Genomic DNA, 27934 nt, shown 5'->3' on the forward strand with positions numbered 1-27934 from the left:
CCACCACAGCAAACGTCCATAAAACTCAACTGCAGAATAAGAGACAACAGCTAACAAAACATGTTACTTCCAGCCGTGCAATCCAATCAGAGTGTTATGCAGATGATGATAAAATTGATCAAATATTTTCTGCTGAGATATCAGATTGCAAAGCAGACAAATGTTGCCATCCCAGGAGGAGACGTTTGAATGTAACTGCAGCTACTAGTAAGTGTAAACAAGAGTTTACAGTAAATAATAGGGTCTGTTAGACACGATGCAAACATATAGCTGTCTCACATATTTTATACACTTTTCCCAGCTTTGTATGTAACAGGGAGATAATAGAAGGTTGAAATTTGTGTAATTCATTGTGCAGAATAAACACTTGTTGTACCACTACGAAATAATTCAATGGTGCATGCTCAATGCAAGATGAACTAAACTGTTCTTATGGTGCTGTAAGTAAATTAGTTGTTTGTAGCAAGCTTATTATCTCCTGAATTGACTTATTTTCCTTAAACCAGTAGGGATCATGGAGATTTGCTCTTTTCACAAAAATATTGACCAGAAACCAGCCTTACAGTATCTTCATTGTACCTTGGCAGTATTGGTTTGGTAAAGTCAAGCCCGAAAATAATGCAATGTCTTTAGAGCAGCCAAAAGTGTTTTGTCTGAAGGCACCAGGCGGGCGGGTGACAGTTAGTCAGTCAGTCAGTCAGTAGATTGTCCTGTTTAACATGTTGTAAAATTCTGTAGCAATTTATTCATCATAAACTCAACAATGGCTAAGGCTACAGGCTTGATTTTTTCACTGTTAGATGTCACTTCAAACAGTTCAAGGTGTCAATTCATGGTGCATGTGGCTTCCCTATGAATATTATCTATTTTTTCCATAGTGACATCTTCATTTCTGACACTGTGTAAAAAGCTGAACATAGCTGAAAATGAAGTGTAATGGTCACAGTATTCATTGATAGTTGGTCGGGTGTGTAATTAGTTGAAAGCATTAAGAATTGCACCATTTTTGCTTCTGATGTAGTATGTACTGGTTCACCAGTCATAATTATTGTGTTACAAAAATAATATTAAACAAACAAGCAGAAGGAAAATAAGTTCAATTACGGATTATAGATGTGAAACAAGGGAGGTCACCTACACCTGCAGATATACTAGTAGACATCTAATCCCTATGGGTATAGACTGAATTAGGGATTAAATGTCCACTAGTATAGTCTTCAGGTGTTAGCGACCTCCTTTGTTTCACTACTTCTTATATCTATGATCCCTAATTGCACTTAAAATTCCCAAATTTTCTCTGTACTTGTGCATATAAAGTGCATTGATTAACATGTGTACTGTATAACAGATTCCAAATTATTATCTAGATTTACATAGTTTTGTGGTAATTAAGTTCATAGATATGCTGACAAACATATTTATCAATATGTCACTCTCACTGAGTTCTGATGTGCAGCAAAATCAGCACATAGCTACACTGGTATTTCAAGGTGGTATTGCTAGTCATACTTAAATAAGACATTCAAGCATACACTAATAGAAATACAACTATGAATAGAATAGGCTGTTGCTTATTCAGCTCTTTTTATTCTTCAGGTCAAGAAAACTTCAATCCAGGTGCTAACCTTGCAGCAGAAACCACTGGTAAGTTTGCTAACTTTTATGTAAATAAACAATTTACACACCATTGTAAAAAAACACACCCAACTCTGTAAAATTGCATCTTTTATGATTTGTATGTCACAGTAGATGACAAAAAAGTATGTAACTTGCTTGAATACAGGGTACAGAGTTCACCATACTAAAATTAGTATGCCTTTCATCACTGCAGCTGGTTACTTAACATTAAACTTACAATCAAGAGTATTATAGTGTAGCTTTACATATCTCTTATTAGCTAATGCTGTGTTGTGTATAATTATACACACATATACTTAATGTATGTATGTTGAATGTGGGGCTATGTCATACTGTTGCAATTATGCATACACTATTGATTACTGTATATATAGCTAGCGGGTTATTTTTGAAGCAGAAAATTTTGCAGAAAATACAAAATCTGAATATCAAAGAGTGCATATATCAAAGTACGTATCACTGTACAGGTGGATTTCAAATAAACAAAAATTCATGTCATAAAATTAATTATGAAAGATACGCATACATGTGTTCCAGCAAGCTGATGGAATAATCCCCACACTAGAGAGAATCCTTAGTGGAGTGGAGCAGCTCAATCATGCCTATGCTAGAATTGCATCAAAGAGCGTCAATTCCCAACAATGGCGGTTCTGGATCAGTGGCTATTGATGCAGTAATGAATGTGTTTAGCCATTACAATCACTAATAGTGAACTAAAATACGAGCGTCCATGCCAAAACATTTGATCATGTGAAAGCAAGCTACTTTTAATTGTGGGAATTTATTTTCGAAGAAGAACAGTTCTTGGGAATTTATTTTTGAAGAGAAGAGCCTTCTGAAAATTTGAAAATTACTTAATATACGGTAGGCAGTCATTTCTTTTATTTGTCAAAGTACAGTATGGTAGTCATGGGTTCTTTACTTCATGATCTACACATTCATCATAGCAAAACGTCTTGTGCCAAATTAAAAAGGTGTTTGCATTTTCACATAATAATACTATAATTTCTGCCCTAGTCTGTTTCTTGCATAGCAAATCATTCATCTGGAATAGAAACTCAGTCTCACTTATAAGATGTCTATTATCTATGGTCTCACTAACTACAAGTTAAAAATTTTGAGTATTATAATGGTAAAATTTAATGTGGAAAAATATACAAACTTCAGAAACAATTTTTCATGTGCCACTTATATTTTACAGGTTATCTAGAGAAAATGATTAGAGTGCAACTAAAGGTTATGCCACCAAATTTAGACTTGTCATTTTTCATGGAAACATCAGGTAATATGGAATAACAATTTCAGTTATTAGCCATACAGCATACTAGGCTTGAGCCAATGATACTTTGAAAATACTGTAGTCCATTATGAATGTCAGCAATGCTCTAAATCATGCAAACTTATATTTATGCTCAACATTATGTTTATAAAACAAACATTATGCTCAAGAGCTGACTGTTTTATTGGAGTGTGTCAGTGCTTTCTGACTGTTGTATTAGAGTATAGTAACTGCTCTAGTAGAACATTGTTTTGTGAAATGCAAGTAATCAGCCAAGAAACAATGAATTACATTAAGACAGTGGTAATGTCTATTGTGTTCATTATTTGCTCCAATTTGGCATGCACATTTCAATTACAATTTTACAATTGTCTATATGATTATGCTGGCGTGGTGCTCAATGCTTTTGCTAGCCTATTAATGCTTGAAATTATACTGGCATACATAAATGGTGCAAACCTGCATCATAATGTGCACTCCAGATATAATATACACAAGTACACAGAAAAATTTGAAATTTTCAACTAGAGCAGGGACAATAGCACATCAATAAAAGTACTGAAACAAGCTGGAGTAGCGCACGATATTAAATCACAATAAAACAATAAGAAGTGTTATATCCCTACTGTGCTCAAGATACAATAATGAAATTTGTAGTAGGGATATAGTACTTCTTACTGTTTCACTGTGATTTAATATCGTGCGCTTGTTTTAGTATTTTTATTGATGATGTGCTATTGTTGAAAAATCCAAGTTGAAAAATCCAATTTTTTCTGTGTACTTGTTTGTAAACTTTTTTTGTAAATATTATTATTATTACTGGTGAACCTGTGCATACCGCATCTGAAATGGTGCCGTGTGCCCCAGCTAAATCAATTATTGTCCGAAAAGTGAAGTATCCATTATGCTTTGTTATCAGCTATGTTCCACTCGTTACACAGCATTTCGGATCTAGAACTGCCATGCATACCAAAAGAAATGGTGCTGCGCACTCCAGTTATATCCATTATCATCTGAAAAGTGAAGTATCCATTACGCTTTGTTGTCGGCTGTGTTCAACCGGTTATACAGCAGTACAAATTGAGAACTGTCCAAAAAGCACCTCTGCAATCAAAACAGCCACTATGAAAAATACGGACGATTTCCGTTACGAAGGGAAGCCATCATGTGCTATCTCCAAATTGACACTTTTCGCTGTCAGCATAGATTAATGGGACACAAAGGAGGACACTGGTAAGTCCATGAAGAATGCATTGTATGTACTGCGGTATGCCAAAAGGCACCTCTTGGGCAGAAGCGACGTTGAACAGTGAAAAAATTGAGCCTGTAGCTTTAGCTATTATCCAGTTACGCTTATCTAAGGCATCTCTCAGTCAGGCAGTCAGGCAGTCAGTAGAAAATTCCATTAAATAATTGTTTTAAAAATTCCGTAGCAACTTGTTGAAAGCGTTTCGGGTCGAAAAAGCTTGTTTGGGCTTAGTTTTATGTAACCAATACTGCCTCATCATTGTTAGGGAAATTGAGGCTGGTTTTTTTTATTATGTGGGCCACGCCTACTCCTTTGTGGTCCCTACTATACAGTACTATTGTACTGTATGATATGTACTGTATGAAGCCATGGGTTTGCTTAAACCGTATCAGTTAGTCTAACTATAATCTTTGTAGACCAAGAGTTGCTGGAAAATACATTTCCTCTGCTTTGCAATATTTTACCTGATGATTATCAGACTACAATGGTCAAGCTGAAAAGCTTACCTCAGTTATCTACTGAGGATTACCAACAACTGGGTACCATAATATCATCACCATCATGTGAAGTTCAACTGGTTAATGAGAAGATTGTAACATTCCTTGTAATACAATTATGTTACAATGGAAATGGTGGTAGTCTAGTTGAATTGTGCAACATGATGGATAGTTTGGTTGAGCCTGAACTGGCTGGCTGTGTGCGAGAAGTATTGTTTGGTAAGCTGGACACAATATATACAGTATTATGTTCACTAAAAAAAACCACCGGATTATGTACAGCAGCATTAGACTAGTGGCTAAAGAAATCCAGCCCACTGTTACTATAACAGCAATAGTTGCTCCAACTGTTAGATGAGTAAATATAACTTAGATGTGTATGATAATTATTACAGGTGTAAGGAAAACAGTTAGAAATTTTAAATTTGAGTAGGGATCACAGAAATGAAAAGCAATGAAACAAGGGAGTCATCTATATCTGCAGCTACTGTATCATACAGTACTGTAAGTCTTAATATAATACTTAAAGCACTGCCCATGGCTCATCTTTTATGTGATAAAATTATACTAAAGCGTGTAACTGCGTATCTTCTGCTGGACAAAAAATTGGGAAATTTTAATGGCGTAGCTCCTACCAGAAGGCTACAACTTGGCTTCTAGTGGTTCATTCCCCATGAAACTTAATTACACAGGACATAGAACAGAAATTGGGACAAATGTTATTTAGTTACAAGGATGTTTTGGGCTAAACTCAGTTAAGCCAAGCAACACTTTAGTAAGAAATGATGAACTGTTGCATACTGATTTGTTGATACAAACATTGTGGTATTCCTCTGTTGTACTTATCAAAGTTTCAAAATCTTTGTGCCCATGAAAGTGTTTACTAATTATCACTCACAACTCACCTAGTACAGATTTGCACTACTTAAATATCTCTTATATTACTATCTTCCTTGCTCCTGATACTGTAGAGGTGGTGCATGTTATTGTGTTTGGATTTCAAGATAAATCATCAACATCCCAGCATTACAGTGAAACATCTCTTAATAAACTCTCAGAATAAAGGAAATAATGTCAAACCTTTCATAATAAGTATAAAAATTCAGGTATTACACCATACATTTTTACGTACCTCTGAAAAAGGAATGGCTCACCATTGCAGGAAAAAACTCCCGATCCCAATGTCAATTACAATGAAGTTCTACTGCTTGCTTTCATAGGATCAGCTGGGTAACAAATGATTTCAAACTATTTACAAGGTGTATATACAAGCTGATAGCCAATTTGTCAGGATGTGCATGAGCAAGATCTTCATACAGTGTAGCATGTACTATATTATGTAGTGTAGTATTGCCCAAACATATTTTTTCATGGTACTCCTTCAATGATCAGCGTATATTTCAAGCACCCAGCCAGGCCTTTACCCTTTTAATGTATTGTCAAGCGCATTAACCCTAGCTAGACAGCAGCATACTGCGATGAGAGAGCTATGGCTATTCCTTTGCCAGTATAAACAGTGCGTAAACACTATAGTTTATTTATCCTTGTATGACTTAACAGGCCAACAGCTTTACAGTCAGTCAAGGTGTTAATAATATTGCAGCATGGCTTACTGTTACAGTATTATCATCTTCATAATGGAAGATCACAAACTATGTCACATAGCCTTCATGTTTTAAAAAAGGTGAAATAAATTTGTGTGACCTTAAGGATTAGAACTACCAACATTGGTGAGCAATTTTTACAGAAAAGAATTTAGCAACGTTACAGAGCTAATCCACCAGATTTGATCATCTCCACATTGACTAGTGCTCTATCAAGGTCTCAGTCTACTTGTAATCTCTACATGGTCTGGGAAAGGATATTTGTGACTGAGCCTGCAAAAATAGGACATGTAGGCACATGAGTTTTGCCTACTTTTTCAAACGTTCATCACTCATACCTTTTTGTATCATTATGCTATGGCAATGTAATTTTCAGCTCTTAGTAAACATGTAATTGTCTTTATGATGCAAGTTACAGAATGCAAATATTCTGTTCCAGTACTGAAATATTACCTGTAGAGTGACGGGCTGTAGTTTGTGCCCACATGCTCTCTTTTTGCAGGCCCGGTCACATTTGTAAAAGCAAAAATCTTAAAATTTGTAGTTGAACTTTTTGTTGTTGTATTGCATGGTAGGAGTTCAGGAAAGTACTCAATTGTCATCCCATACTGCCAGTCTTGTTGAGTTACCATCATCAAGTGACAAGCAAGATGAGTCACCATTGCACAGTAAGTGAAATGCACATTATTCTTGATCGCACATTATAGAAAAAGGCAAATCTTTCACAGTAATGCTATATGTATTTGGAGTTCATTTTGTAACTTTAAATTCAAGATCTGGCTGATGCCATGAAATAGTCAATTTTAAATAGTTTAACTTATGCTTGTGGTATACATTGCACTATAGGAGTTCAGGCAAATGGTCAGTTGTCACTGAATACTGCTAGTGTTGTCAAGTTACCATTATCAAGTAAACAGGATGATGACTCAACATTACACAGTAAGTGAATTGTATTATTTATTGACTGCACAGTATTTATCAGCAAAAGACACATCTTTCTCACTAGATGACAATATAATAGTTGAAGTTCATTCTGCATTTTTAAAATCTCAATATCTTGACATCTGGCTGATGCCATGAAATTAAGTACAATTTTAGGAATTTTAGTGGTCTCTGTGACTACTGCAGACATATCATCACCTTTTATGGTGTTGATTTTTCCTCAAGGTTGTAATGTTTAGTGCTATTGTGTAGTGATTAGTTAATAGGAATTGTAGAGTTAGTGAGAGGTTAGCAGCCACTATGGTACTGTACACTGTAGAAGATATATACTTGGTAGCTGCCTGCCTGTGCTGTACATAGTCTTAGGATTAACAGTTGGTTTAACAACCTACAGAAAGGTTTCTAAATTTCTAGAATGGTGCACAATATTCTTATTAGCCAGTGCTGCAGACCACTTGTGCAGTTCTCCATGGAGTCTGGCAAAGGAAGTTTGTTAAGCTAAAATCTTAACTTTAGTATAATAGTTGAACTATATTAATATACTGGTGGCATTGCACTGTAGGAGTTCAGGAGAAAGTTCAGTCTTCATCTCATACTGCTAGTGTTGTTGAGTTACCATTATCAAGTGACCAGCAAGATGACTCAGCATTACACAGTAAGTGAATTAATAAATAACAAATGGCATGCATCTTATTCAACCTTTCAGATCAGTGCAATCCATTCTACCACATGATTTTCTCCAATGCTTCTTTGGATCCAAACTCAAAAGGTACATACTGTAGCTTAAAAGAATCACAATTGTGTTTTGTTAATTGTACAGTTAAGGTTGATCACGTGTCATTGCCATATTATGTACTACTACGTGTGGTTGTGTAGCAATACATGGGACTTGGAATTGATATCATTATTATGTCTCATTCTCAAGAGGTAGTTTCTTATAGCTAGGAAAGCTACAAAATGTGTTAGGTAGCTGAAAGAAGGGCTCTTGATACCAAAATGTGTCAATGTCAATTCATGCATCGGAATACTTTATATCAATACTGAGTTGTTCAGGTTGAATGGTTTGAAGTATAATTCTTTGAGATCACAAGATGTTTGACGATGGGTGATCAACCCCCTCTGGTTAGTACTGTATATAGTAGTAGAAACAAAATGTCACACCCCAAAAAAGCTGAACCATCACATCACTTTTGCATGGTCATATAGTTTTTTGTCATAAAATGTCACCTATTACCATATTATTGGGAATGATTTGCAGAAGAAAACATTTGTGAATAGCCTTATTCACGAGAAGCGATATAATATCATGTAAAGTGATTTTAGTAATCGGGCACTCACCTACAATCAGGTGTAGACTTGATTGTTAAATTATTACTGTACATGTTGACTGACTAAATAACTGTGACATATTGCATGGATGGACGATTTGTGGCAGAGAAGCGAGTAAGTTTCACAAAACTGAGGGTAAGAAAAAGGCACAAACAACAACAATTGATGTGATACCTGATCTGGGGGTGAGACGAAGGCACACCATAGTGAATAGGCTAAAGTAGACTATTTACCCCATTTTGCTTGAGTGATGCTAGTTTCCTTCCACTGTCACCTACTACTTTGCATCTTATGGTACAGCAATGCGATTATGCTCATGCCTCACATGATCATTGTGTGATACGAACACTAAAACAAACCTCAGTATAATTGTTCCCACTTGCCGTATGAACTAAAGCTAGTTAAAGCACGAAATTGTGATAATGCAAGGAGGGTTGGACAGCTACTGTATAGGCCTGCTAAATGAATGAGAAGGTTAAAAACTTTTCAGTGAACATTTCAAAAGATTTAATTTTTTTTACAATAACATAATTATGATGGGAAAAAAGCAACAAATATTTACAAATGTATATTCATAGTTCCCAATACACAGTATGCATAGCTTATAAAAGCAATAAATTACTAATTGAAAGAGGAGTGTGTTTTAGTGCTTGAGCAAAGCATACGTAGAAGCTGCTACTCATCCTGGAGGTTTTTAAATTAATATGCACCCCAACTATCAATTACTAGAAATAGCAAAGTGGCTACTATATGCTTCATTTTCAGCTATGTTCAGCCCATTACATAGCATTACAAACAAGGACAAGGTCCTCTACAATCAATCAGTCACAATGGAAAACTCGGACGATTCCTGTCAAAAGTAGGGAAGCCATCACATGGCACTATGGTGCATTGACACCTTGTACTGTCAGCAAAGATAAATGGGACACAAAGGAGGACACAGGTAAGTCCATTAAGCATGCATTGTACGTAATGCGGTATGCCAAAAAGCACCAAAGTGACAATGAACAGTGAAAAATCAAGCACGTAACCTTAGCCGTTATCAAGTTACGTTTGTCTGAAGGCATCAGTCAGGCAGTTGGTCAGTAGAAAATCCCACTAAATGTAGCAACTTTTTGGAAGTGTTTCAGGTTGTACTGAAGGAAATTTTGGGCTTGGTTATAACTTACCAACCAATACTGCTAATGCATCATGAAGGTATTGTGAGGCTGGCTTTAGGGTGGTATTTTTGGTCAGAGAAGCCCAAACCTTCATGATCCCTAATGTACAGTACTTTCATACTGTATGATGAGCTGCAGATGGTCCCTGTTAACTGAATGCCAAAAATGAGTATTTCATTAGAGTATCTGTCTACTCATTGTTTGCCTCAGTGTTAAAAACATTGTTTTAAAATGATTTGCACAAAGCTTCAGAGTCATGGATTTTTCTTATACGTACTTTCTCTAGCAGTCTCCTGAACTGAAATGCATAGAATTATATCTCTGCAATTAACACGATATTTCTAATCCCCAGAAGTTCAAATATAAGTAATAAACTTCAGACCACATGGATCTATGTACTCTAGTAACTTGAAGGCCGTTTGTCATCATTGCCATGGTGCCTGAACGAAACGAAGGCACTACTACAGAGTTTAAGGATTACTAAAATAATTACATAGATACCAAGTGGTCCAACATCTAACTTCCTGTATTTGGATCCTACATGCTTGCAGTTGTTATACCTTGAAACCGTTGACAATAGAAACAAGCCCCCTTGACTGTTGCCACAGGTTTAAAATTAAATTAAATCTCAGGTGGTGACATGTTGCCAGTGCTGCCAGTGTTAGTATACTTCTGCCCTCTTAAACATGAAAAAGGTCTAAGCATAACTTGGACCCCTCCAAAATTCACCACAAAAGGGTCTAACAGAGGTTCCACTGTAATTGGAACCTGATTTACTGTAATTGTACATTATTATGACCTATGTTATATATGCAGAAGTTTCACCTGTGCTAAAGAGGAACTACATAAAATTATCTCAATGCCTACCACAAGACACAAGAAAAACTATTTACAAATTGATGCAAATGGACAGTCAGCAAATATTGAAGCTACCTGATGGTGTTCTCAATCATGTGGGAGCATTCTCATCTACTAAAAAGATCAATGAAACAATCATATGCATACTGATGGCAAGAACTAGAGTGGATACCACTGGATTGGATTTTTGTGACATCTTGGAGTGTTTAGTTGAGAGTGAAAACTCTAGGAAAGCCATTCAAAGCATACGAAATGGTATTACACAACACAGTGATGTTAACTTCATGCTTGTACAGTTGAAACTCAGATATATACTGTATTTGGGCACCAGTTACAAGGGTGGATCCAGGAGCTGGCAAAGAGTGGGGGCACAAGCAAGCTCAGATCCACACCATTAAAATGGGGAGGCCACTCTGAGCAGCTACATAGTATAATAGCTACAGGTACTGTAGTTATGGTTGATGGTAACAAACACTCAGCTTTCAGTAGCATTCACTGTTGAATTTTACCATTTATGCCATTGTACAGTTTTTAAAGCAGTTACAAAAGCTGTTGATGGCTTAAACATCTGCCAAACAACAATTATTTTTAGAAGTGCTTACTGTGCATGAAGGTGCTGGGTGTCAGTTTGAGTGTTGTTTTGCAGTAAAGGGAGGAGATATGTCTGCCTTTCAAACTAAAAGTATATGTTAATTTTTGAACAATAAACTGATTTGGCATATCAAATGATATAGCCCTTCTAAAAGGAAATAGGGGGAGGGGGGGACATTTGCCTAGAATACCTCATGCTGGATCCACCATTGAGTTATCTGGAATTTCATTCAACCAAGCCAAATGATTGTTCTCTTATGGTAGTTGTAACTTCTGTAACAATGATTGGATGCTCTATTAAAACTTATAGAGTTGTGGATTTTATGGGTGCTGGGGGTCCCTATAAGTGCGGTTCACTGCAAACACTGTACTGTATCTGTGCATAATTTATAATGTTTATAAAACCAGTCTTATAGCCTTTCCAAATATCCAAGTTTGATAACCCATAACTTCCATACATTGATTGAATCTACTTGAAACATTTACACATGTTAGTGCTATGCAACAGCTTGAAGCTGGCTAAGTTCAACGTTGCTGCCTTATTTTTACACCACAAGTTATGATACAGTATATCGAATTGTGCCAATTGGACGGACTATAAGACTAGCTCTGTCAGACCGGTGTGTGTGTGTGTGTGTGTGTGTGTGTGTGTGTGTGTGTGTGTGTGTGTGTGTGTGTGTGTGTGTGTGTGTGTGTGTGTGTGTGTGAGTGTGTGTGTGTGTGTGTGAGTGTGTATATATGTACAGTGTATGTATGTCTGTACTGTAACAGTATGTATGTTTGTACAGTATGTACAGAATACATTGGTGCATTATTGATGCAGCATAAATTTACTTTGTATATATTTCTTTTATCAGATTTGCTAGAAGCTGCTAGTTCAATAACTCCAGATCCTCAACCAGCTCCTGTACCATCACTGCCTAACCATACCAGTAATGCTGTTCACACCACAGGTTTTCAACAATCACCTAATGTTCATGGTCTTGAAAGTTCTCCTGTTACTAACCCAGTTTCTGGGACATTGACTAAGGCTTCTGCATCAGAAGACAGAGCTGTTAGCAGTACTCATGTACTTACTGCAGCAAATCAGCCATCAGGTGTGTGCGCGTGTGTGTATGTAGTACATGTATATTGATTCGCAATCACATGTCACAGTAGTGTTGTGTTCAAATTAAGTTGTATGCAAACTGAAAATTATATTTGAAGTTTGTGCTCTAGTACACAGCTAATAGGCAAGGCACACACAAGCACAAATGACTACTTTACTGCAAGAATAATAATATAAGAATAAGAATAGCATGATTGCTTTATTAGACTGTTCTGTAGTATTCTTAAAAAATGTAATTTCCTTAATGCTTAGTGCCTCACAGGTATCACTCTATACATGGCCTACCTGTGATGCAAAGCTAAAATGTAGACATATACTTAACATATAGACGGGTTGCCTATTTAGGGCGTGTCCCTTGTGTAAACGAGCAAACACGACTTTCTGTTTTACACATGATTACAATGTTGGTCAAGAAGTCAACAAAAAACCCATTTTTAAAAATACTTTGACAAACGTTTTTGATTCTTCAAAGGTACAAGGTGAGTTAAACTCATCCAGTCTATCATTCTAAGTAGTAGCAAAGTCTTACAAAGAATGTTTTCAGCGAGTTTTATCGCTTTCCAAAAACCCGAGATTGAGAGAAAATCATCTTCTCATTCAGCCTTCACCTTACACGCTGGATAAGTTATAGCTCGAGCCTTTCTCTATAACATACTTTCTGTTCTGAAGGCTGGCTAACTCTTGCTTGCTAAAGTTAACCGAAACGTTCATTTTCTCCATTAGCCGTAATACATTTTTGACTTAGCGAACTCGGAAAGTATGTGGAAAATTTATGGTAAAATGACCACGCCTTAAATATACATTAATCAGGCATGCATGCACTCCACAGCTGGCAGAAGGCTAACTGCAGGGAGAATGCCTGGTTATTGTAATCGTATTAGTAAAAATATGTGTGCATGTGTGTGTGTGTGTGCTTGATGTATGCCTGTCCACACCCAATGATATGAGCAAAAAAAATGTTAAAAGCAGCCGGTGGCTTTGTCTGGTGAACTTTCATAAGAAAATGTGGTAGAAAAGTATAAAATAATTGAGTAGATGCTTCACTACATTGTTGCATGGAAATAATATTAGTTTTAATGAATTATGACATACACAGAATTACAAATTGTTGTGTGGATTACATGACTGTATTACAAAGCAAATTAATTAAATTACATAATGCCATAGTATATTAAATGTTACTAGCTACAGGTGCATAATACCTGTATATGGTTGATTAAACAAAGGTTAATGTTGACTGGGTGCCAGCTGCAGGTTTTTAGAAGTAACACAACATCAAAATGTTCCCAATATTGCTTCTCGTAATGTGATTAGGACTCCAAGCTCGAGGGCTGCAGGTGAGTGGTTATCTTGTGTTACTTGAAAAGTGGACGTGGTCCATATTCTAAAATGCAGCTAACCACTTTTGAATATGCTATAGTATTAGGTCTCACCTTAAAACACCTCCATCTGAGTGCTGTAGGATGTAAAATTGAATGCATGGCTTTCATATCATGACTATTAATAAATTTCCACAATCGATTTGGGCCTGAGCTTTTATATAAAAAATTGGCAGTGCTGCTCCCACATTAAAAACCATGGTATGTTTAAAATGTGCCATAGTCAGTCATTTAAATGCACTATAGCCAGCCAGTGTTTATAAGATATGTACCCTGAAACTTGCTTTTGAGTTAGGTGGCTTCATAGTGCATTTAGTGTAATTTGTCTGTGAGACTCATTTCTTAAACCTGGAAATGCCTTTTGTATTAACTGTTTCCTACTTTCTGTCATGCTCTAATTTTAACAACTTGGACCTGTATTTCAAATTGCTCCCATAGGACTTCTTTACCTGTAGTGTAAACTGCATGGGTCTCCTGGGTGAAATAATTATATTTCATGTGAACTCTTCACTGCAAAGTGACGTCGACCCAAGATAACTTTTGTTCATTGATCAATCTGTTAAGTGTAGATACACATTCAAATTGGCTCACTCAGGTGTCAAAGTTGTCATTACCATCATAGTAATCTGGAAGCACAATTAGACTATCTGTTCTGCCACTACATTCAGTTTGATGATCCCTAATTAGATTGAACTATCTGTGATTGCTGAAAGTGAAAGGACAGCAACAATGGGATGTGCTAATGCCACTCTTAACTTTACTTTAACATTATTTTGTGGTACCACAGTTTTGTGGGTATGCCTAGTAGGTTGTTTCCTCTTCGACCAGATATCAGTGCTGTGGCATATCCTGTTGACTACACCAGTAAGATCAAACTCATTTACAACTCAGAACGGGAGCAATATAGCAACTCTGATTCTTTGGCTTGAGTACATTATGCTTTTTAAATTACTTATTATTCTCTCTGGAAATTCTTTTTTATTCACCTAGTATTCTCAAAATTATTCTCAAATATTTCCTGAAGTACTTCCTGGAATAGTAGAAGTCACATGGATTTTCTTCTGCAGCTGAAACTAAAATCATTTGCATGCATAAAAGCAATGCATAAAGATCGCCATACCCTGATAGAGCAGTCACATAAAATCTGGGTGACTGTTTTATTAGGGTAAGTGACTACTCTATTAGAGTATCTTGATTTTTTTTTACGATTTTGATCTAGCAATGTTTTATGATGTGCCTTTATGAAATTTTCTGAAATACTATAACAAGAAAAATATGTGAATTCTAATTAATTATTCGTAAAGATCATCCTGTTGTTCTGGAACAATTTCTGATTCTTTTTGCCCTGAAATTATTCTGGAATAATGTACGTATGCCTACTGATTCCCTTACTGACATAAACAAATTTTGCAGGTGGGTAACTCAAAATTTTGAATAATAAGAAGTGCTCTTCCTTGAGAGAGTTTCTACAGCCAAATTGTTAAATTTTCATTGAGCCACTGTCTAGCTGCAGATATGTGAAAGCGACACTTTCTTTTGTTCCTCCTATCCTCCAAAATACGCACTTGCCTGTCAAGCAATCACACTGGCTGTACTTGGCTGCATGACGCACTATCATAATCATAGTGTGTGTGTGTGTGTGTGTGTGTGTGTGTGTGTGTGTGTGTGTGTGTGTGTGTGTGTGTGTGTGTGTGTGTGTGTGTGTGTGTGTGTGTGTGTGTGTGTGTGTGTGTGTGAGAGTGATTTGCAACATGGGGCATTGATAATCCAGATGATGCCTTATTACTACCGTGTACTATTATGTATTGTAAAAAATTACAAACAATTGCAACACAAATACAATGATGTTCACAAACTATAACAGTACAGCTAGTAGTATAGGACATACTATTACAGTAATATGCAGAATGTTTTGTACAGAAAATTTCACTAAACATAAGCTTTCTTACTAATTGGAATTTTTTTATTTTTTTAAACATTATATTCTATTTTGTTTACGAAGCTATCATTTGAATACAGATAAGGATACATCTCTATACGTATATGCCCACTGTGATAGTTGTACTGTATACTGTAGTTTCACTACGCAGAAATATACCTATTCACAGTACCATAACAAATTATTGGTCTGTGGCAGGCTTCAGTTAGCTATGTAGCTACATATCAAGACACACAATAGTGCGTCATGCAGCCAAGTACAGCCAGTGAAAGTGCTTGACAGGCAGGCATGTATTGTGCAGGACAGGAGGAACCAGAAAATATTGTTTTCACGCATCTGTAACTTGATAGTGCCTTCTTGAAAATTAATTATTTTGGTTGTAGTAACTCCCTCAGAGTAGCCTAGGGCACCTCATATTATTCCGAATTTGAGTAGAAGCTACCCAGCCATCATTGAGATATCCACCTTCAAAATTTGTCTGATGTTCATTGTGCTTTTCATGTCTTCTTATTTTCTTCTTGTTTTTGTACCACTTGGAAAAATTAGTATAACTCGTGCATGCTTGGGTCAACTTGATTCACATTTGGGGACAGTAGAAACATATTACAGTGCATTTGTGCATTTATAGTCAAATTACTGTATAGATTGGATAAAGAATAAAGGAGTTATGTGCGATTTTGAAAAATCACAATGTGATTAGTTGTTATCCCTACATGGCAAACCATTTGAAAGAATCACTTCAAAATTGGTCTGTACATGTCGTAGCTGAACAATCTAATAGGGTGATTGCACTATTGGAGTATCTTGATCAGTGTGATGGTATTATTGAATACGCATGCGCCTAGGACGAGCTGGGCGTTATTAAGAGTTGAACACGTTGTACCGTAACAAACTTGGGGGCTTGTCCGGGAGCCGACATGCCGAGAACCGATCTTCTAATCAACATAGACGACAAAAGAAGTCATTGCATCAGCTGTCTTTGTGTGCAGGACAGTCATTCACCTTTGCTTTAAGAGTGGACTTCACCAAGGCGTCTGCCATTATTTCTAACCAATCACTTAAAGTCCTTGGTACCGGGTTAACGGTACCCGCAAAGGTATTCCATCGTATTGTTGTCGCTCTTTGTTGTTCTTTTGTTTCTTACTGACAGGTTTTCGGTGAAGTCGAGCTATTTTATTGTATTCTAATATTTCGTACAAGATGTCGGCAGAGTTTAACTTGGACACTTTTGTTAATGAACCTTCGTTACAAGTTGTTCGAACTTTGAAGAAGGGACAGTTGCAACAAATCGCCACGCACTTTAAACTATCAACGACCACCATGACTAGAAAGGACGAACTTTGTAAGATGGTTATGGAATATCTAGTCGACGAAGAATTAGTTCCTGAAGAAACCATTGATGACGTGCCAACGAAAACTGTGGATAACAACCTACTCGAGCTTAAACGCCTAGAATTGCAGGATCGCGAGCGGGAAAGAGAAAGCCAGCTGAAACTACGCGAACTTGAGGTTAGAGAGAAGGAATTGTCTGTGCAGTTGAAGATAAAAGAATTAGAGAAAGCTGTTGTTACACCAGTTAAATCCCCTGAAGCCACAACATTTGATGTAAGTAAACATATACGGTTTGTGCCACAGTTCCAAGAAAAAGAAGTAGACAAGTACTTCCTCCATTTTGAGAAAGTGGCAACAAGTTTAGCATGGCCAAAGGAAGTGTGGATGGTGTTACTACAAAGTGTACTAACTGGCAAAGCCAGAGAAGTATATTCTGCTTTAAGTGTTGAGCAAAGTTCACAGTACGATCATGTTAAGCAGGTTGTTTTGAAGGCATATGAACTTGTACCGGAAGCTTACAGACAAAATTTCAGGAAGTGTAGAAAGGATGAGAAGCAGACATACACAGAATTTGCCCGCACAAAAGAAGCTTTATTTGATCGCTGGTGCACATCAAAGGAAGTAGCAAAAGAGTATGAGAAACTTCGTCAGATGGTTGAAGAATTTAAGAGTTGTTTACCTGATAATGTCAAGACTTACATTGAAGAGCAGAAAGCAGACAATCTCCAACAAGCTTCTACCCTTGCTGATGACTACTCATTAACCCACCGAAGCTCTTTCGTAGCTCCTAGTAGTGTTCATGGTAGTGTACCACAAGATGACCCATCCAGCCGCAATAGCCATAGTGGTATTCCCACAAAACCCAAGTCAGCTGGTAATGCAGCAGACGGTCATAGACCACGTCAGTCTAGAGGTAGCTCTGGAGGGCCCATATGTAACTTCTGTAAGCGTCGCGGTCATGTGATTTCAGAGTGCTGGACTTTGGAACGGAAGAGAAATAACCCCTCTGGTGATCTTTTGGTCAGTACAGTTAATTCTCCTGTCACTCATAATGTCCCTCCAGTCAAGAATAGTGATGAATCACTTTCCTCGACTGATTATCACCCGTTTGTATCTGAAGGTTATGTGTCCCTCTCAGAGGATGGAGAAACTGTTGCAGTCAGAATTTTACGTGATACTGGAGCCACTCAGTCCCTGTTGGTAGATAACACACTGCCACTCTCTGAGAAAACCTCTATTGGATCTGGTGTACTGATACAAGGCATAGGGCTGGATGTGATCAATGTCCCACTTCACCAGATATTCCTCCAATCAGAATTAGTGTCAGGACTGGTTATAGTAGGAATAAGGCCTACTTTGCCAGTCGAAGGTATCTCCCTGATACTTGGAAACGACCTAGCAGGTGGTAGAGTTCAACCTGATCCACATGTTATTAGTGACGTTAGCAATGTGCTGTGTTTAACCTCTGCCGATGATGGACTTGGCAAGACATTCCCAGCGTGTGTGGTTACACGAGCAGCTGCACGTCGCGCTCAATCACAAGCTGACCGACACTTAGGTGATGAGATGTCCAGTACTGCTCCCAGTACCGCAGCAGAAACTGAGCACAGTCAGCAGTTAGAGAGCAGCTCCAGACAACCAGCAAAGCATGTTTCTACCCCAGTAGAAGAAATTAGTAATGTTCCTGCCTCCCGAGGTCAACTGATAGCTGATCAGGAAAGTGATGGTGAAGTTGCTCAATTAGCGCAGTATGCAATAGTGAAGATGAAGCCAGCAAACATGGACAGTGTTTTTACTGGAAGTCAGGAGTACTGATGCGAAAATGGCGACCACGAGATGTTCCAGCTGACGAAGAGTGGACAGTTGCTCACCAGATTGTGATGCCAAAGAAGTATAGGGGAGAGATTTTGAGTCTAGCACATGAGTCAGCAATGGCCGGCCACCTAGGTGTTAACAAAACTTATGCGAAAATCCTGAATCATTTTTATTGGCCACATCTGAGAAAAGATGTTTCTGAATATTGCAAGTCCTGCCATGTGTGCCAGATGGTTGGCAAACCTAATGAAACAATCCCTGTGGCACCTCTCAAACCGATCCCAATTTGCAGTGAACCGTTTAGTGAGATTATTATAGACTGTGTCGGCCCTCTGCCCAAGACTAAATCTGGAAATCAATACTTACTTACAATCGTGTGCAGGTTTACACGTTTTCCAGAGGCTATCCCTCTTCGCAACATTAAAGCACACCAAATCGTAGAATCCCTTGTCAAGTTTTTCTCATTGGTTGGTCTTCCTACCTTGGTTCAATCAGACCAAGGCTCTAATTTTATGTCGAATGTCATGCAGCAGGCCACTTATCAGTTGGGGATTAAGCAGTGTAAATCAGCCGCATATCATCCACAATCACAAGGAGCACTTGCACGTTTTCACCAAACATTAAAAAACATGATTCGTGCTTATTGTTTTCAATATGAGAAGCAATGGGATCAAGGAATCCACTTGCTACTTTTTGCAGTACGTGAAGCAGTTCAGGAATCACTGGGCTTCAGCCCATTTGAATTAGTTTTTGGACGTACTGTTCGTGGGCCTCTTAAGGTGTTGAAGGAAAGCTGGCTGAAAGAAGAACCCCTCAATTTGTTAGACCAAGTGTCTAATCTTCGCAATAGACTAACAGTAGCCTGTGAGCTCGCTCAAGAGAACATGAAATCATCCCAGACCAAGATGAAGCTGTGGTATGATAAGAATGCCAAGCAACGTCATTTCAGTGTTGGAGACAAAGTGCTTGTATTGTTACCCCTTCAGAACCACCCTCTTCAAGCAAGGTATTTTGGTCCATATTCGGTAGCTAAGAAAGTCAATGAGGTGGACTATGTTATCAACACTCCTGACAGGCGAAAGTCACAGCGTTTATGTCATGTGAATATGATGAAGCCATATATTGAGAGATCTGAGAGTGGTGTTCGACCAGTTAACCATCCTGCTCCAGTCCTAGTCGCCAAGAAAGGAGTTACAGAAGTTGGTGAGAGCCCATCCATATGTGACAACATCACAAATAACAGCATGAAGTTGAAGAATTCTGAAGTGCTAGCTAACCTTGAGAGCAAGCTACACCACCTATCCTGCTCACAACAAGAACAACTTTCTTCAATGATCATGGAGTTCACAGATGTATTTCCTGATGTACCAAAACAGACACCTATTGTATCACACGATGTGGATGTGGGGGATTCTCGCCCAATTAAGCAGCATCCATATCGTGTGAACCCAGTGAAACTTGAGGCAATGAGGAAGGAAATAGATTATATGCTGGCACATAACATCATTGAGCCGAGTCAGAGTGAATGGAGCTCCCCTTGTTTACTGGTTGCTAAGGGTAATGGAGGTTACAGGTTCTGCACAGATTTTCGTAAAGTAAATCTGGTAACTAAAGCTGACTCTTATCCTATCCCACGAGTAGAAGACTGCATTGATAAGGTTGGTAGTTCAAACTATGTTAGTAAATTTGACTTACTAAAAGGATACTGGCAGGTACCTTTGACTCCACGGGCTAGAGAGATATCAGCTTTTGTTACCCCAGCAGGTTTTTATCAATACAAGGTAATGCCTTTTGGGATGAAGAACGCTCCTGCTACTTTTCAGCGTATGATTCACCGAGTTATAGCTGATTTAGAGGGGGTTGAGGGATATATTGATGACATTATTATCTTTAGCAGTACATGGGAACAACACCTACAACGAGTGAAGGCTTTTCTGATCCGCCTCAGGCAAGCTCAACTTACAGTGAATTTAGCCAAAAGTGAATTTGGCCAGGCGTGCGTCACTTATTTGGGACATGTTGTTGGTCAGGGGAAGATCCAACCCATTCAGGCCAAGGTGAAAGCCATTGTTAGTTTCCCTGTACCCACCAACAAGAGTCAGTTGATGAGATTTCTGGGAATGGTTGGATATTATCGCAAGTTTTGTAAAAACTTTGCAGTTGTTGCCGAGCCTTTGATACAACTCTTACAGAAGAAACAGATGTTTAACTGGAAGGAAGATCAGCAAGCAGCATTTGACAAGGTTAAAAGGTTACTCACCACTGCACCTGTACTAGCCATGCCGGACTTTGAGAAACCGTTTCTTATACATGTTGACGCTAGTGATTTGGGACTAGGAGCTGTTCTGATGCAAGATAGTGTTGAGAAACTTGAACACCCAATCGGTTACTTTTCCCAGAAATTTAACAGTTCTCAGAGAAATTACTCTACTAGTGAAAAGGAAGCTCTGGCCTTGATACTAGCATTGCAGCATTTTGAGTTTTATGTTATGCCAGCTAAGTTTCCAATAGACATTTATACTGATCATAACCCTCTGGTTTTCCTCAATCGTGTCAAGAATAATAATCAACGTTTGTTACGATGGAGCCTGATCCTACAAGAGTACAACCTTAATATTACCCACATTCCTGGAAAACAAAATGTTGTGGCGGACGCTCTGTCCAGAGGACTTTGACTCACATGGTGTACCTTTTGTAAACTGCATGCTAGTGTTTTTGGCTGTATTAGGCCCATGAGTTTATGTATTATATTCTTCTTTTAATCACTTGTACCTAGGCCTCACATTTTTGTTGTTGTATCCCTCTCCTTTATGGGGGGGTGTGTGATGGTATTATTGAATACGCATGCGCCTAGGACGAGCTGGGCGTTATTAAGAGTTGAACACGTTGTACCGTAACAATCAGGTACTGGCTATATGTACTGTATGGTAGTTGATTTTTGCATTATAACTTATAACTCAATGGCTTTTCTTCTATACCATTATAAAGCTCTCCTACAGTGATGAATCTACTTACATTCAATTTTCAGCTCATTATTTTCAGTGGATTGTCTGGTAGGCATGGCAACAAACTGCTTTTATGTACACACATTCTGCTTTCTTCACATTTTATGTACATGTTTCTGACTCCCTGTATCACAGGCTTTAAGCCTTCATACAGGACTCTAGTGGGATAGCACTCACAGAAGAATAAGAATTAAAAATAGTTGTAATAGTTACACACTTGCAGTATAATTAGTACATGTGTGCATGGAAAATTTTAGATTGAACACGTACTATGGACTAGTCGTATTGATTGTGAATGCTATTAAGATCATTACATTGGTACCAGAGGTTGATTTTAATGACAGGGAAACAATATTCTGAAGCCATTCTCTACTGGAGGTGTTACCAAGTGGTTTGAGAGATTTAAAATCTGTAGTGCCTGGAGTGATGAAGTTAAAGCCATTAAACTACCTACTGTCCTAGAAGGTGAAGCACTGGAGAAGATACAAAAGCAAAGGAGCACTTGTGTAAGAGTATGATTCCGATGGAATTTATTTCTCTTGATGAATTCCACTAATGAAAACTTTGACCTAGGATGACTCATTTTATCATCTGTTTTCTTAGGAAACTGCTTAGTGGAGCAATGCCAGGACTACCTGTAAACAACTGTTCCTACACCAGCTGTTAGTGGGCTTACCCAATTCACTTAGCATGCAAATTTGTACTTCAGGTGAAACTTCTGCTTTATGTAGATAAGTAAAGTAAAGAGCATGTTTACTTCTTACAATGGAGAATTGCCAGTTTCTGCAAACAGCTGCCCTGATAGTATTGGAGAGCAAGAAAATGAGCTCTCAACTTTACCTGAACAGATGGCCCTACTCACTGATCAAGTAGCTGCACTTAATGTTACCCAGATATCACTGTTTTTACTGTAATATGCCCAGCCACATACAGCATCAATATCCTGTGTACCAGCACTGTAGTCTGAATAGAATGAGATAATTAGCAAAATTATAAGTGACAAAATAATTGACAAAGTTCTTTGTCGTATATGTACCTACAATAAAGAAAAATGCAAGCAAAAATAAGCACCAAGCCTGCCATAAGCTGGCTTTCAGGGCTTGCAATTACAATAAGAAGTGATATCTACACCACAAAACAACCAAGCTGTGAAAAGAGGCTGTGAGCCCCATGAAAACCCGGGGTGAAAAGTTGTGACATCAAACTGGCAGCTAAGATGATGTTAATGCCAATCCATTTTTAATAAACATGCATCATTAAAAATGATTATTAGCATCAATGCAGCCATTAATTTTCTTGGCTGCCACCTTTGATTTCACAATTTTTCACCATGTTTTTGGGAAGGGAGAGAAGGGACCCTTTTTCATAACTTGGGTGTTTTGGTATCTATTTACAGACTTACATTGTAACTATTTGTGCAATTGAATTGTTTTGTTTGATACAATTGCAAGAGTTCATATTATGAACATTTGCTTTTACTTGTGAGGTAGTTACTGCTTCATGAATCACAATTGCATTAGTGAAGTTAGTGAGTTTTTTATTATACTGTACATGTAATGTTAAATTATAGTTGTAACAAAATAGTATTCATGTAATCTTGTTCCTGGAATAAAGACATCATCTCAATAAACAATGATATACATTTACATAGTTACATAGTACATTCCTGAATAGTAAATCAAATTCTTACACACATCTGAATTAATGTAATTCATTTGTTGGTTCATTTTAATGTTTACAATGTTCATAGGAGCCGAGTTATCTAAAGATGAGCTTAAAAAGAAACTTGAATATGAACTACTTCAGATGAAAGAAAGTAAGTTGCTGGTGTACATCTCACATTATGTATTTTGCTAACTGTAATGGTATCCACTTATACTGTATACCCCTGCACACTCAACCTTCTACATTTTTACATTCTCAAATTGTGCTGGCACACTTGATACAATCTTTTGGGAATATTTTCACTTGCTATTATGCAGGCCAAGTACAATGAACTTTAATTTTATTAGCCATGGATATGTAACCATGGCTACAAGGGAGTTTGCTGATATACTTACTGTATGCACCCAAAGCTCAAAGGCTGAGGATGTATACATCAGCAAATCCTGACACGCCTAAAATGATCTATATCACTTTAGGCATGCTCATCTAATAGGTAAAAGAACTAATGAGAACTCACCTCCTTATAGTTCTTTTAATAGTCATGTATAGCTGTCAGAACATTATTCTGTCATTATCAAACAGTTTGGTAGTACAGACTCCCCCTAAAATGATGCACCCATCCAGGCTAAATTTGCAATCAAAGGAGGTATATATGACACGAAATAAGTGCTGCTCTTGTCTCTAATATATATACGAAGTTGCTATTGTTACGGCAGCTGGAAATATTTTACCAGGGCTATTATATGTTCCGGCAGTCCACTAGATTTCTCTCATTATCAGACACATGTATGAACTAGGGGTTGACACAAGTCTAGTAGTACGCCCTGAGTATTTGACTTTAGGACACACAACCAGCAGTTTGCCTCGAGTCTTGTACTTTAGGGGCACGCAACAAGTAGTTCACAGGCAAACCTTAGGTTAGGTGGGTTCAGCTTTGGTTGCTTCTTCACCTTTGTCTTCAATATAGTATACAAGTTACTCTACTCGGACACATATAAGGTAGAAACTAAGGAAGGTGGGTAGCTGGGAGCCATGTGGCACAGTGGCTATGACTCTGGGTTCAGGTCCCAGGTTTGATTCCCGGTCAAGGATATTTTGCATGTGTGTTTTTTTTTGTTTGAGGACCCTTTTTTTGTCTAAATTTCATTTTATTCACGTGACTGCCAGAACAATAGCAACTGTTACAGCCTTATTTATATTATATAAAATATGGTACTCTCACATACTTCCCAGGATAGAAATACCATGGGAAAGCAGTTTGCTCATGGCTTTGATGTACAGGCAGTTCAATAATATTAAGAAATCCTTTGACTCATTACATTGAGAAACACAGAGCTTCTAGTTACCGGCATTGTGGGCTTTAGTTTAAGGATCTACAGTTGCTACTAATCTCAGTAATATTATGCAGCAAACAATTTACAGCAATCAAAGCAGCTAATAGCAGTTCCATACACTGTATAACTGACTAAGCTCAATGTAGTTGCTAAGTTTCAACTAGTTGATTGTCACTAAACTGTATTCTATGATGAAAAGTAATCATGTGAGTGATGTGTGAATGTGTGTTTTTACCCACCACATTTCAGCCATTGAGTAGACCATGGAATGACATGTCTAAGACTACTATATTAGTAACTAATAGTCCTACCTACTTTACTTAGTACAGAATAATTGATAGCCTAACACAGAAATAGTTACTTATTATAGTGAGCTCATACAGCTACTATAAAATTAATATCTTGTATGCAGTGATGTACTAGCACCATGCAGTAGTGATTATAAATCACATTTACTGTTACTTTACTTTTGCACATTCTCATGCCCAGTGTAACTCAAGTTTTTACACAATTAATAACTGTTGAACATATGCTTAAGCAATAAGCATGTATAATGTTACTGTCTGGCAAAACTGTAACACCTTTCCACTCTAGATGTAAAACGTCCACCACCACCAACTCTACCCAGCAACTATGTGTGTCGCCAAGATTTATTGAATGAAATGGTCAAGATGTTATGTCAATCCACCATTGTCCCTAATAGCTATGAAACTAGTCTAACAGTTACCGGAGCACCAGGATTCGGCAAGACTTCTATAGTCACTGCATTGTGCCACCATCCTGTAATAAAGGAACACTTTACAGATGGCTTTGTGTTTATAGAGCTTGGACCACAAGCTAATGACCCCAGTACAAAACTAAAAGGATTATACTATCTTTTAACTGATAAAGAATGTGATGCTAATGTTGCAGAGCAGAAAATTAATCAGCTTACAAATTGCCTGTGCAAGAACCTTCTTGTCATTGTTGACGATGTGTGGCATGTTGAAGATGCTGAGCCAATAGTGAAGGCATTTAGTAGCTGTAAAATAGTCCTCACTACCAGGATGAACAATATTGAACAATACTTACCTACCAAACATGTAGTTACCGTAGGTCCAATGGAGCAAAGTGAAGCTATTTCTTTACTGACCAGTCAAACAATTGATATTAGTCAGCTGTCACAAGAGGATGTAAGCTTACTCAATGAATTGGCTCAAGATGTCCACCTGTGGCCACTGCTTCTCTCCCTTATAAGAGGACAACTGCGTCACAATCTAAGGGATTACAATTATCATGAATCTATTCAACATGTCCAGACTGATTTACGTAATAGAGGTCTGACTGCTTTTGATAGTAACAACATTACTAAAAGCCACAACATTACTATTAAAAGTCGTAAGTATGCAGTACAAGTTTGCATGCAAGCTACATTGAATTTGCTGTCAAAAAAATCATCAGATAAATTGAAGACATTGATATTATATACAGGGATTGGTACCTCACTATCAAGGGCAGTCTTACACGCGTTGTGGAAAGTTGCTGAACACGAGGCAAGAACTGCTGTTAAAGATTTGTGGATTTATGGCCTTTTGCGGTTTAGTGACAACATAATTCCTCCTCATGGTTATAAACAAAAGTGTGTGGAGGTTCATGCTGTTATCAGTCACTATATCATACAAAATATGGAAGGCATGGAAGTTTATGCTCTCTCACCTGTGATGGGCTTAAATACCTATCAAGCAGTTGAGGTTGAACTAACTGAATCATTTTATAAACTCTGCAATTTACGTAGATCATTATCAGCACCTCCAAGAGAATTTTTGAAAGAGAGAGCAACTGAACTTGAAAGCTGTTACTTGCCTATGGACTTCAGAATGATTAACATGCAAGCAATAATTTTTCCCCATTTTGCTGCACTAACCCTACAGTTCATTGAAATGGGTATCTTACACTCACAAGATACATCTATTACAATGTTATTTCCCTCATTACTTACACAAATCAGCTCTCTTGTTAATGAATGTCGTTCTATATTAAGGAATTCCCACAATATAAGTAGAGAAATTAGCCACAAAATTCAGGAGTCGCTCCATGAAAAGAACTATGATCACATCATCAAAATTGTAGAAGATTTCTGCAGAAATTATCCACTTCACTTGTTAGCTAAAAAAGCAGTTGAATTAATCCAGGCTGTTATTCCAAGTTGCAGTGGCAAATTGAAGCTCTTCATAAAATCGCAGTGTGAGCAATTGATAATGATGACAGCACCATACAGTTATTTGACTTTACAGTCATTATCTCGCATTGCATTATTCATCAGGGAACTGAAACACATAAACAGTGCACTAGAAAGTGGATCCACCAATTTACAGAGAGTCTATCAATATTACAGTTCCCTAGAGTGTGACGAAGACCGACAATCCTTGGAGCCAGTTCGATATGTTGTACAACAGGAAGTTGCTCCCATATATGTACATTATAGTACCCTGCTAAAAAAGCATGGAATGCAACCGCAGGATTGCACTCCTATGTAAATATGTGCAGCTATGTGTGACTTATATTAGGGTACCCACAAATGTATGTAGTAGTGTTAATAACTTCATTAGATTGTGTGCATGTGTTTTAGTAAATAGAAAGGCTCGAGTAAAACAGAAAGATTCGGTAGTTAGCTATGCACAGATTGTTTTGTTTGACAATTTACTATGACATATTTGTATGTATTATTGTGTATGGAGATGTCAAGAGTCTTACCACATGTACATTTTACATTAGTAATTGTGCAATAAGTATGAAAATGTATGTATATAATATACTGTATGCACATAATGACATTTTCAGAATTATAATTATGTACAGTAAATACTACACTATATACAGTACATACTAACTGTAGCTGCCATAGCTAAATTACATAATACTTGTAAGTATTATTAAATTATTACAGCAGCTATACAATATTGTGTCTAGCCAATGACAGTCATATGGGAACATGCATGGGCATGTGGACTGACAGTGGGAACATAAAAAATTGTTCTGGTTAGTCTTGTACAAAAATATGGCTCAATAGGCACTTCATAAAATAACAATTGGTTTATGTTTGCCAAGGATGATCCTAGGAATTAATGAAGAGATTTCCAGAGATCTCAGATGGTGAGGTCTGGAGGCGCAGTGCCTAGTTGTAGAAAAAAGTTCAATATTGGAAAGACCAAAATCAAACAAAATTCGACA

At 37.5% G+C, this 27934-nt stretch overlaps 1 protein-coding gene across 2 annotated transcripts in view; it reads left to right on the plus strand.

Moving 5' to 3' along the window:
- Positions 1-27551, plus strand: part of LOC136262502 (uncharacterized) — a 34374-nt gene extending 6823 nt beyond the window's left edge. For both annotated transcript variants that reach the window (XM_066056807.1, XM_066056800.1), the window contains exons 4-15: positions 10-207; positions 1597-1644; positions 2840-2920; positions 4583-4882; positions 6843-6935; positions 7114-7206; positions 7772-7864; positions 7916-7978; positions 10515-10811; positions 12005-12244; positions 23476-23541; positions 25319-27551. In XM_066056807.1, coding sequence (XP_065912879.1) covers positions 10-207; positions 1597-1644; positions 2840-2920; positions 4583-4882; positions 6843-6935; positions 7114-7206; positions 7772-7864; positions 7916-7978; positions 10515-10811; positions 12005-12244; positions 23476-23541; positions 25319-27240 — 3494 coding nt within the window. In that variant the 3' untranslated portion in view covers positions 27241-27551. The remainder of the gene's footprint in view (positions 1-9; positions 208-1596; positions 1645-2839; positions 2921-4582; positions 4883-6842; positions 6936-7113; positions 7207-7771; positions 7865-7915; positions 7979-10514; positions 10812-12004; positions 12245-23475; positions 23542-25318) is intronic.
- The last annotated feature ends 383 nt before the right edge of the window (positions 27552-27934 follow it).

The sequence above is a fragment of the Dysidea avara genome, chromosome 1, assembly GCF_963678975.1.
Source record: "Dysidea avara chromosome 1, odDysAvar1.4, whole genome shotgun sequence".
Lineage (NCBI taxonomy): Eukaryota > Metazoa > Porifera > Demospongiae > Dictyoceratida > Dysideidae > Dysidea > Dysidea avara.